Consider the following 12799-nt stretch of genomic DNA (forward strand, 5'->3'; position numbering starts at 1 on the left):
CAGAAAAGGTGGGGGGGGGGGAAAAAAAAAACCACCTGAGAGGGGCTTCTTGAAAAAAAAAAAAAAAAAAAAAAAACTTCCATACAAAGACGTTTCTCAGTGATTTCAGTGTGGCTCTTGGACTGAAACTAATGCCACACTTAGTAACGTCAAAACATTAGGACTCTAAGTGACGCAGTGGAAAAACTGTCACACATCACAGCAGATCTCTGGCCTCAACCCTTGACTGTCTGGCTGAAGCATGAGAGCGGACAGCGTCCTATTTGCTGCTTTAGCGCCTCCTACTGGCTGCTCTCACGCAGTCTGTGTCTGTCATACCTGCTTCTGAGGCGCACAATTACAGAAAATGTACAAGAATTAGACAAGAATTAACATTTGGAAGATTGCAGTCAGTTGACTGGCTAAGCCTTCATAGCAACACCAAGTCATAATATTGACGAGTTGCAGTCAGAAAGAAAAGGGGAAATGAAATCAGGATAATAAAATAAGCACAACAAAGGAAATATGTATTTAAAGGCCACATATGAGTGTCATAAATGAGAACATTACCATTAACTGACAACAAGTGTAGTTCTGGGCTTTTTATGACTATGTGCAGCAGATGGGGATGTTCATCAAAGGTCACCAAGCAGCAGCTCAACAGGCTGGAGTCAGGAGACGGTCAGCTGGGGTAAAATGTTAAAGGAAAGTCAGTAACATGAGAATATTGTCAACAGATGTATCAGAGCAGAAATGCCTTCTGCAATCCTTCTAGTGATTAAGCTAATCTAAAAGATGTGATGTTGCTTGAGGGATCTGTTTGAAGGACAGGAGGTACATTTTTGATAAACACATAATAAACAATACAGTGCATTGCAAAAATTAAAGCACCTCACCTTTGTCATATTTTGTCACCTTACAAATACATGAATGTATTTTAATAGAATTTTCTATAATACACCAAAGTCTTTAGAGCAAAGCACGTAGAAATTTAAAAGGTGGTGGTGTGAATTGGTAATTAGATCCCCGTACTCCAAAAAAACTTTAAATAAAAGTCAATCAACTACTGTAATTACAGTAATTTAACCACAGTGTAATCCAGTTGTTTTGCAAAAAGCTCAAAGGATTGTTAGTGAACAAACAGCGTCACAGCAAGTCCTGGAGCAGAGCCAGGGTGTTTTTAAAACCAAACGAGATCTGGGTGAGGGGTAAATTTTTTCCAAGTCTTTATAACTTTTTCCTTCCACGTAACTTTCTATGAATGTGCTTGAATGCAACACTCTGAACAACCAGCTTCTTTAGACCTTTTATCACTTTCTCTCCATATGGAGGATATCACTGACCGTCTTCTAGCCATCTGTCAGGTCAGCAGTCCTCCCTGTGATTCTATAGGCCACAATATGGCCCTTATATAACATTAAAAAGTTAAACAAGCTTTTTAAAAAAAATAAACAATACTGTATGTTATATCAAATTCGGATATATTTTTGCACTGGAAAGAAAATAGGTTTTTCCAGTGCCCAGCAAAGTGTAATAAACTGGTCACTCTTTTGTTTATTTAGGTAAAATTGAAAATACCTTTTCCTGACATGGCAGGTACTGAATGATGGCATCAGTGAAACCATAAAGGCTGCTTTGGAGACTTGTTGGCCATTTGGAGTTGTTTTTATTTCCTTTATTAGTTTTTGTATGCATGGTGCTAAAATAAGTTTGGGTCTTCGTCTACAATCGTTTACACTCGCCTATCTGCACTCCAAGCCGCAGATAAGATCCAGTTTAGCTGAACAGTTGATTATTTTTTTGCGGGGTTGGGGGGGTTGTGGACATTTGGGACTAGATCACATTTAACAGTGAGTCTGGGGTGCTTTTCCACAAATCCACCCCGTGTTTGACCTTCCTGCTGGTGTGCATGTTGTTAGAAATGTCATACTTAGTATCAGCTCAGAAAAACTTGCTGTTCCAGTTAAAGGCCAAACTCAGTCTGTTTATTTTTGTGATAGTGGGGCAAAAAAGGGGTTTCCCGGAGGTGACTCTGTGACATTATGAGGTTACGTTCCTGCATGTAGTCTTCTGTGAATGCAGCAGTAACGCAGGAAAGAACAATCGTATTGCAGAGCTGCTGCACAGAGGCGTGTTCACAAAATGGTTGCTGAATTTCCTCAAACCCTAAACTGTTCCTCTCCACTTTTGTTCAGTCACGAAACTGCCACGTTTTTGGAGAGATTAAAGATTAAAATACGGGTTTTGCGTATTTTGTTGGCTGGTAAACGTGATGAGGTTTCACCGTCTACATCACAGGTGAAACTGATGCGATGCAGATGGAGCTCGAGAGAGCCCTCATGTGGCTGATGTAGGTCATGACAATTCACAGCAAACCTTCAGATCTCAAGGGTTAATCATTCTCTGATAGTAAAACATTAAACAAAAACTCTTTATGAGTTCTTTTATCTGCTTGTATATTTTTTTTATTTCCTCATAAATTATATATTCAGGTTGTGGAGTTACGACCCGATTCAATTTTGGTTTTAAGTTTTGATCAAGGAATCACTTTACAAGAGTTAATGCAAAATCTGATAACAGCCATCAAATACTATTGCTTGGGGAAAGAGACCGAATTTTCTTACTCTTACATTATATTCAATGATTTGTTTTTCTCCTTCAGTGTAGAGGTGGGGAAATTTTGAAGTCAACCTTTAATTTGAAACAAACATTTTCAAAGACATTCAAACAAGTCCTGTAAAGATTTGAGTAAATATGCTGATTTATTCTATGCGTTTGTTCATCCATTATAACATACAGATAGTTCAGTTGTTTTTTTCATGTTTTTGCACCCAAAGACACTTTGATTCTAGGTGCCTGCAGTACCAACGTCAAAAAGTTAAATAAATATATTAGGTTTTAGAATCAAAGTTGCTTCAAAGGGAGGTGATGCTGGACTGTAAGCATGCCATGTCACAACTTTTTCCAAATATTGAAAGGAAATTCACTTCACACTGAGTAAATAAAATAAAATTTGTTATTTGGCAACGCTTAGGAGGCAGGCTTTTCTGTTGAGATTACAAAGTTTTCATTTCCTATGTGTTGACAGAAGGGAATGCTTAAATATTTATTGTAGTCTGTTTTAACACTGAGGGACCGTGGACATTGGGCTTCCTGTATTTACTTTTCTTTAGTTCGGGCTTTTTAAAGTCTAAAACAACAGAAGCTCTAACTGATTATTCCCTGCCGTCTGAAACACGATCTTTCTGCGAACCCAGCATGCACGAGCCGTTACGATTTGCACACGTGTTGACAGATTTAGCTGGTCATGCACCAGAGGCCTCGAAACGGGACAGACCACGTCCCACTGGGAAGGCTGCGGGCCGCACTTCCAATTAGTGGAAGACACATCGAACATGAGGAAAATGGTTTATTATCTCTGTGTTTTACAACGAGGCAGCCATCGTGATCGGGCCCTGCATGCCTAACTGTTTAATGAGGCCAATTAAAGATGAATCGACACCGCCTCCGAGTGCTGCAGAGTCATTACAGCGTACGACAGATAGACTGGGTGAAAGCAAATTAATCCAGTAATGAGGAACTCTCTGACTAAAAGAGAAGAGACAGGGAACAAGCAGAGGGCCTTATTAGTGTCTCTGCCAATTTGCTTCTCTGACAAAACGGTTCATTCTGGTGGCGACTGCAACTCATTCACGCTGCGCTGCACACAATAAACCTGGACCTTTTTTTTTGTTTGTTTTTAATCATTATTAAAATCAAATTACCCAGTCATGCGAGATATCATGATTTTTCCAATCAGGAGCAGAAAACACAAGGTTGGATTCGTCTTTATTGGAATATTTTAATTCAGTAACATGACAACAAGCCATAAGAGAGCAAATATCCCATCATACAGACACAATCTGCCGATCACTTTCGATCCCTTAAACACAACAAGGCTCCTTTCTACACACACAAACCAGCACCAGACTCACTGTACATATTTAAGGCACACACACAGAGTATTTGCATGCAACACACACACACACAGACACACACATGTGCAAGTGCGTAAGATAGCAGTAATGCCGGAAAACTCGATGTGCAACAGGAGCCGCAGCATTAGCTCACAGACAAATTATTCTGTATGTTTTGTTTTTTTTTACTTGTGATTGCTTTTAGCATTTAGAGTGATCTTATCGAATATAGTTCAAACTTTTGCCTAAAAATCACTTGTTAGCAACACAACACAATGAGCAGGTCACAGGAGGTCAGTTACATGTGGGTCAGGAACAAACAAATCAACACTGAAGAAATCTGACTGGGAAAAAAAAAACCAAAGAGAAAGACAAATATTTGTGTGTATTAGTAAAATATGTTGAAAATATGTTATCAACGGCCCATGCCTTGGGCCGGATACCAACGTCTAGGTGCACTAGGATTTTAAAAACCTATCCAAACGACTAATTCCATCCAACCAATCCTGTGGTTGAAAGTCTTTCTAAAGAGGCTCCAGAGAATGTGCTTTATGGACTATATTGTGGTACAAGCTCGTCCCACTGCTGGTCAGCTGGCTGAAAGACTTAGTCAACCATTAGGATAAAGAAAAACTAATTTGGGAAACATTTGCACTAAGAGAACGCTGAGCAGCTGACTGGAGGCTGTGGTGGAGTAGATAGCCATACTAATCACCCAATATCAGTTTATTATTCTTAATTTACTCTTCAAAGTGCAGAGAAGTGAAAAGATGTAGTATTCTGAAAAACACAAAATTTAGTAGGTAGTCTGCATTTTTATGCATCAGAACAACAAAAACGTAGTATAGTTGTAATAATTGGTCATTTTGTGTGGACAATTATTTTCTTTCCATTTTTCTCTTCTTCTTTGTGGAACTATGAAATAGTTTCACTCAGAATTATGAAACCAGCACATGTCTATATGTCAAACTGCACACAGGAGGAAGAAACACACAACAGGAGGGCAACAACAGTAGCAACGACTACATATATACTGTTTTTTGTTTGTTTTGTTTTTGGTAAGCAGTACATTTAGATCTGTGCCCATACTGATTTTAAACGCACTAACAAAGATGTTAACTTGCTATTTAACTTTGTGAATACGATGTAAATCACTGTGCTGGATGGGAAAGAAGATTCACATTTCACAGACTGTGTTTGGAAGACTGAATGCCATCGTGTCACTAATATGGGATACTAGGATACTAGTTGGCTGTGTGTGTTTAATTTCTAACGACCCAGTCGAGGTTCGCTTTAGCACACATGCTGCTGCGCTAGCATCCCGTCTGACCAGGAGTAAAGCAGTGAGACATTCTGATGAAAGTCCAAACGCAGCTTTTTCCCCCCAATTATTTACAGGAGCTTATAAACGCTCGTCGTCGGTATCGGTGTGATTTAGTTTTGGATTGCTAGTGCTGCGTTTGAACACTTCGTTCTCCAGAGTCAAATGATAAAACACACAACTACTGTGAGCTTTAAAAGGCAAAAAAAAAAAAAAAAAAAAGAAAAATTGGTGCTTTTGCTTTAATTTTATGCGGATTGTCTCCTTTTAACACATATACCACAGTTTCAAATATATACATACGTTTTATATTGCAACTGTACGGGTTAGTGATGTTTTTGATCCGTTTTTAGACACCAAGAAATTTACAACAGAACGTAAACCTGAAAGAAGGTCTGCAGCTTTCCAAGTGACTGGATAGGCTTTACTTTGGATCGCTCAGTTTGCTCATCAAAACAGTCAAAAGTGAGGCAATGAAAAATTAAAAGATATTTTTTCTTCATTTTTCCAAATTTAGATTTACATTCAGAACTACGGCTCAATGTCAGACATTGTAAAGTGGTTTTATTCCATCTGTGGCTGCAGTGAATTGAACTTACAGCTTCCTAGTGCAATCGGTGTCTATGTCGGGCATGGCGTCTTCCTGCTCTAGATCCCCCTTCTCCTACTCTGTCAGACATTTCAGCCCTTAAACCAGCGATCCCCTTCTCTCCTCGGGCGTCTCCTCCAGAATCTGAAGCAGCAGGTCGCTGAGAGGCTTGGCCAGGGTGTTGTAGCCTGCTGGCGTCAGGTGGAGGTAGTCAAACATGTCCTGGGAGCTGATGGTCCCGTCGGAGTGGATGAATTCGTTGCTCACGTCCAAGAACAGAGCCTGGCCCAGCCGTGGCAGCCAGGAGCGCAGGAGCCTGTTGACTGCGGCGTTCTTCTCCCTCAGCGGGTTGGGCTGCTCTCCGCGGGGTAACAAACCCTCAACGGCACAAAGACATGTCAAACTTCAGAGGACTTCCATGGAGTCGCTCAAACCCGGGCATTCACAGGCATCAAATGCTGCGCTACCATTTCTCAAATCTGACATTCATTCTTACTTCTATCAAATGAATCCTATTTTTAGTCTGCATGAAGCTTGTAAGCACAGCTTGATTTTATTTTATTTTTTTTTACATTGGCAGAGGGGGTTGGAATATCCATGAAGTTGTCAGAAAGAAAAAAGTAACTCCTCCTGTAATTTAGGGTTTCACTTTCCAAGACATAATAAAACCACTGAGTTTTTAATCCAGCATCTAAATGCATTTCCATCCCATGTGTACAAAAAACACACAACAGGTTCCACACAGTCACGACTTGAGGCGCTTCAGTCAAATGTATTTGATTAACTGATCATCATCAAGTGTGACCACGTCTACAGAAGCAGGAATGCTGTGAAATAATGGACTTTGTGTAAAGATAAGGGCAACAATCCGAAAACACTGCAGCAAATCTACACCAGAATGTTTTACTGCCACAGATGAGTCCAGATCTCAATCTGACTGAAATAATGTGTTTGGACCTTTGGAGATTAGAGCAGAAATTGGTGTCTGTAGTTTTCAGTGAACTGAAAATGGATCCAAAAATGTCTTCTTCAACAATTAGACGGCCTGATAGAGTGGTACAGAAAACGACTGCTGACGGTTATTGCTGCTGACGGGGGATGTAGAAGCAACAAATCGTTGGGTATGCTTAGATTTTCATGCTTGAATTTACCCTATTAGCTAGATATGAAGGACTAGTCATCAAATTTGTTGTGTAATTTTTATTTTATTTTTTTACACTTGGGATTAGATTTAAATAATTTGAACATCTGGTATAAGCCAGATTATTTTTATTCTATTCTGAGCAAGAAACATGTCGGCAAAGACACAGGGATCCTTGTTAACGTTTAATCATTTTTCTCTCCTAAGTTTTTAAGATACAAATTCTGTTTACAGTGTTTTTTTTTGTTGTTGTTGTTTTTTGAATGAACGTTCAAGTACCATTGGCCCTCTGCTAACCAGAGGTTCAGTGGTGACTGATTAACTGGGGTGGTTGTGAAGGTTAAATCAATGTTTAGGTGTTTTAAAGCAAATTTGTTTTAGAAGTGAAGAAAGAACGCATCGCTTTTCTGTTTCCTTGTTACAGTTCAGCACATCGAAAAAAATATACTGATCAAACTTTGTGGAGATTTTGTCTTTGTTCTTTTGGAAGCAATAGAAGTATGAACATTTTTTTTTTAAATTATAGTCATTTCCATGAACATACTAAGAGTTGTGTGCCATTTCATCAAGAGCGGAGACTTAGGAATAAATCACTCCAGTTAGCTAGCCCATCAAAAGCAGTAACAAGTTTATATATAAACTAAGAGCATCAACACTGATTTATAAACTCACCAGGACAACAATCTTAGCTTTGGGGAGGCGGTTAGTGAGTAGTTGTGCGATGGCAACAATTCCTCCTGCAACCTGCTCTGCTGTGTGGTCGTGATTGTTGGTTCCCACCCACAAAACCACCACCTTAGCAAGAGCACAGAGAGTCCGTTTATTACTTTTCACAAAAGAAATCAGGCAGAACAACTGAAAACAGTCTCTCCAGGGGGTTTCCTGAATACCAGTATATAAGCAAAATGAGCTTCAGTTTTGCTTTCCCACCTTTGGGCGGATGTTCTGCAGCTCGCCGTTCTGCAGCCTCCACAGCACATTGCAGGTGGTGTCACCGGCTAGACCAAAATTAAGTGCATGAAGAGGAGAGAACATCTCCTTCCAGATCTACGGAGCAAAAGAAATCTCAATTTTACACGAAATCACTGCAAGAAAATAAAAATAAAACAGGAACATGTCTGCGAGTCATTTTATCACATTGGTAGCACAAACAGCCTCTGCACAACATGCTGCTTCCTATTAATTTAACGAAACATAAGTAGCTTAACTTTATTGCAGCAATCATATATGACAGCACAGTGTGATTATAAAACATAAATTGCATGAAGGAAAGCACTTTTGAACTATTCTTACCACAGATGCAAATTTTGGAAACATGTTAACTTGGTAGAATGGTAAAGTAAGTCAAATATCCAATGAAAACAATGCACACAGTTTGCCTCACCTCATACTGCTCCATTAGTTGCACCATTGAGTCCCCTACAAAAAGAACCTCTGGTTCGCCATCTTTGCACTCCTGCACAAATCTTGTATGCTGACCACACACACATGCACACACACATAAAGGTTGGTTACTGCTGGCATAGATGTAACAGACCACATCCACCTTCTTCATGTTATCAACAATGCTTTTCAAAAGCCTTCATATCGCTTCTATACCTTGAAACTGTCTAAGTTTATTTCTTAACTCCCTTTACTCTGACACCTCTAAATAAAAAAATAGCAAGCAGGCTGGAAGCAAGTACTTGCTTTCAGTATTTAATTTTAGCATAAAGTATTTCCCCGGTGTTCACAGGTTTTAGGGACAGCAGGGGCTCCCGAATAGCTTTAATCCATGAATACTTCAGACCCTTTCTAAAAACACTTACACCGACTATTTTAATAATTCACACATCATATAGACCTTAACATGCATTGATTTGCACAGTGGAAATCTTCTTGGCATTAGTGCAGAAGCTAAGATATGTGGTTTTCCTCGTCTTAGCTTTTGGATTTACAACCAGTCAATGGCAAGAAAACTGAATGCCGCGCCTGGTTGCTTTGCGAACCAATCCAGCATTGGCCATGAACACCAAGGAACACACAAAGTTGTGAAGAAGTTTAGATTATGAAATGGCATCAAAATCTGTTCACACAAAAATGTAAAGTGTTTCCCAAAACTGCTTGTATACACTGTTCTACCCGGATACTGTGATGAAGGAAAAAATGGGTGAATCGTAACGGATATACCTTTCGCAGTATTCACTGTATATAGTGTAGCAATTACACGACACTGTTCAGTTTTCTTGGCATTATGCAGGCCTGCCTTTATGGAAGAAAGATGTTAAGTTTGACACAAGTTATGTAGGAGACACAGCAAACATGGAAAATGATGTTCTGCTTAGATAAAGTGGAAAAAAAAAACACATCGGTGGCAGAAAACTAACAATGCAAAAATACAGTATAAGTGGTACAAATAATTTTGGGAAATTCACTATAACTGAAGTTGAGGATAAACATCCTGTGACATCATTTTTGAGCAGCAGGGAGATGAGAGTGATCTATTCGAGTTAGGCCAAATCCTACAAGCTGATCACAGCCAGGACCCGTCAGGTTGGCCGTCTGATTGAGGGCTTGAAGCAAAGCAGGTTGTCTTAGTTGTACAAGCTTCAGAGGATTAACCTCGCAAAGACCTGCCAGAAAGGCGCCACTAAACAAGCTGGATTGACTGTTGCACTGAAAACACACAGGTCTTAACAGTGGAAAAGCAGACTCATCAGGATTTACAGGATCAGAGGACAGATTAATTGCCATCTTATGATAATTTGAACATAAACACATGAACAAGTTTAACACCACGCCTTAAAGCATTTAGCACACAATTATGAGTGCAGAACATACCTGTGACATCCACCGTCCATCACCCTGCCGATCCTCAACTGGCTGAGGCACTGCAGCTGGGTTCAGTTCATCACCACTCATCATGCAGGAGGAGACCCCGCCGCAGGTTAATAGGTTAAACTCTATACCAGTCCGTGGTTAACGCTGGAAGACAAGATTGTGGGTTCAATTTGATTAAATAGCTCTAGTAAACATTAGTATGATGCAGCTCTCAGCAGCGGAGCAGACAGACTAGCATAATAAGACGGATGTAGGCCACTTTCCCTCGGATGAAGGCGGGTATTTAGAGATCACACAGTAGATCGCATTAACTCTGTTGGGTTACAGTTTATCTGACGTTAGCGTGTTAGCTGCTACGAAGCTAATTACACACGACAGCGTGACGGACACGCCATTAAACAGAACACGTCAAAAATCATGGTAAAATGTATGCGAAACACCACCTGACGCTGACAGGGTGTGATACCTCTCCTGTCAGACCCGTGGTTCTTCAGCCACGGCTTAGCTCGAGCTCTGTGCTGTTGTTACCGGTTAGAGAGGTTATTTAGTGATTAAACTGACAAACAGTAGGTGTGTCAATAAGGTAAACTCTGCCGTGGCAGGAGAACTCCGGCGGTGTAGTGTCGAGTCTGGTTTCCCTTTGAGATGCCTCCTTGCCGTTTGCGCTTCTATACACTATTTTACGGCCGCTTTTAACCCCCCCGCCCCCGCACTCACAAAAGTTTATATTGGCGCTTTCCAAGCATTATTTATTTATTTATTTATTTATTTGAAAGCTAAACAAGGCACGTGATACGAATATTATGCATATTTACATTTTTGTAAAGCTAAGCATTAACATTTAAAGATAAATATTTCCTTTAAAAATAAATAGATCTTTAAAAAACAAACAAAAAACGACATTTATCCATAAAGAATTTGGTCAAAAGAATATAATTATTATTTCGTCAACACCTGTTAGTAAAAATAAAAAAATAAAAGATCACTACTCGAGTTCACATCCCGTTGCCGTAAAACACATTATAGAAGCGCATGGCTTTAGCTGGTAGAAAACATCTTTACGGGGGAACTCGGCTCCTCTCTGCACCTGCAACGGTCTAAAAAAACAACATAGAGCTGATATAATTATTCCCCGAGCAGAGCTTTACAGGAAACCACATCAGCAGGTCAAAGTCTTTTCATCGCAATAAGCGAATATATAGATGGTAGCCTAGCAACCATACATTTACCTTGCAGTAATCGTCGAGGTTTGAGACCGCGTCGCATTCGCCTGAAAGGCAAGAAAAAGGGAATAAATCACTACAGTTAGCTAGCCCAGCCCAGGAAAATCCGCGAGGGCTAACATTGTTAGGATTTATCCACACATCACGCTAGTTTTTAGCTGACGCCAAACAGCGTGTTTGGTTTAGTCATGAAATCCTAAAAGTATTTCCTGCCATCTCACCTCAGCTCAACGGGCGCATTCATTAACGTCAGCCGGCGGATCACCAGGGAACAGACGGTGTGGGAGGAGATTACCTCTGTAACCGAGACTAAACCTTTTACCCGGCGGAGCGAGGGCATAGATAGATAGACGATATGTCATAGTGACTTGGTCATGTTATCAACCGCTGTAACATTAGTCCAATGTAAATTTGGACTAATAAAAATTAAGCACTGCGAGTATTTCACGCACACGAAATATTTCTATTGATCAGTTGTGTAATTTTATCGACTTTATTTTTATTTTTTAAGTAACTCTGTTTATACCAGTCAGATGATGGAAGTGGGTGCCCGCCTCTCTAGTCGGTACACTTCAGGATCTCCTTGGAAGCATGCAAACATCGCCCACCCCGTACATCCATTCCCTCAGCAGGTGATAAATGGGGCGCACCCACAGTCAGAGCCGATTAATGACGTCAAGAAATTGTGCATTTTTAGTTTCAGTTCATAAAAACCTAACGTTTTTATAAAGAGCATGGGAGGGTAACACCAGCGACGGGTAACACTATTGATACTAATGATATTCCTATTCCTCCCTCTCATTCTTCCACTACTATTACAAATACTACTACTACTACTACTACTATAATAATAATAATAATAATAATAATAATAATAATAATAATAATAATAATAATAATAATAACAATAATAATAATAATCAAATGAGAACTAGTTGTTAAGATCTGTTTTTGTTTGAGTGGCATGTTTTCCTTCATAAGTTTTTTAATTAGTTTATTTTCCAATTAAAGGCCATTGTGAAGTTCATTAGCTTCCATAAACATAACACACAACCTTTACATCTAATAATGTAAAAGTTGTGGGAGTTGTTTCAAGAAACTCACATGTATTCCAACACATGATTTTTTTTTTTTTTTTTTGATGATTTTGGGTTCTTACTTACAGCACCTAAAATATAAAATATTCTATTACAATATTGTATCTACTTGTTTATATAAAATGCAATATGAAATTTAAATTACATATATGTTTTAGATTACAGAAAAACTCACAAAATCACTATAATAAGACTTAATATAAACAGCTAAACACACAAGTTAAATCATTCCCATCAATCATTATTAAAATAAATATGTATCAGTATATTTGACCATAATATACTGTATATGTATAAAACAATATCAGTTGCATTAATGTAGCAAAAAACCAATAAAGTAACAAATAAATTGTTGGGGGAAGGAACTGAATCAGCATGGCAAACACATTTAATGGTGCAGAGCTCATGTTTAATTTGATGTTTAAAAAACAGATAAAAAAAAAGATGTTTCTTTAAATTCCCAAATTTCTGCTCTCCATCAGAAAATCCCAAAGGAGAATTTTTCCTCATCAGTCCATGACATTAAGCTCAAGAAAACCATCAGCATCAATGTGTGACCTCTCACCAGAATGTGTCCAGGAGCAGTTCTTCATTAACTCCACAAGGTGGCACTGCTGGGACTTAAACAACCATTAGGTGGTAAAGGCCATAGACATAATATAAGGATAGACGC

General features: G+C 39.2%; 1 protein-coding gene across 4 annotated transcripts; it reads right to left on the minus strand.

The window, feature by feature from the left end:
• Positions 1-3790: 3790 nt before the first annotated feature.
• Positions 3791-11240, minus strand: pafah1b2 (platelet-activating factor acetylhydrolase 1b, catalytic subunit 2). 4 transcript variants are annotated; one of them, XM_015059554.1, is made up of 6 exons: positions 10273-10464; positions 9807-9950; positions 8371-8460; positions 7917-8033; positions 7659-7781; positions 3791-6223 (listed from the first exon to the last, which is right to left on the minus strand). In XM_015059554.1, the coding sequence occupies exons 2-6, from the start codon at positions 9888-9890 to the stop codon at positions 5945-5947; spliced, it is 693 nt and encodes a 230-aa protein (XP_014915040.1). In that variant the 5' UTR covers positions 9891-9950; positions 10273-10464; the 3' UTR covers positions 3791-5944. The 4 variants fall into 4 exon arrangements, with proteins under 4 accessions (XP_014915040.1, XP_014915039.1, XP_014915038.1 ...); XM_015059553.1 differs by having other exon boundaries at positions 10250-10464; XM_015059552.1 differs by lacking the exon at positions 10273-10464 and adding an exon at positions 11036-11236 and having other exon boundaries at positions 3793-6223.
• Positions 11241-12799: the final 1559 nt, after the last annotated feature.

This window comes from Poecilia latipinna, unplaced genomic scaffold (assembly GCF_001443285.1).
Source record: "Poecilia latipinna isolate Pla-1442-1.1 unplaced genomic scaffold, P_latipinna-1.0 Scaffold1637, whole genome shotgun sequence".
Taxonomy (NCBI): Eukaryota; Metazoa; Chordata; class Actinopteri; order Cyprinodontiformes; family Poeciliidae; genus Poecilia; species Poecilia latipinna.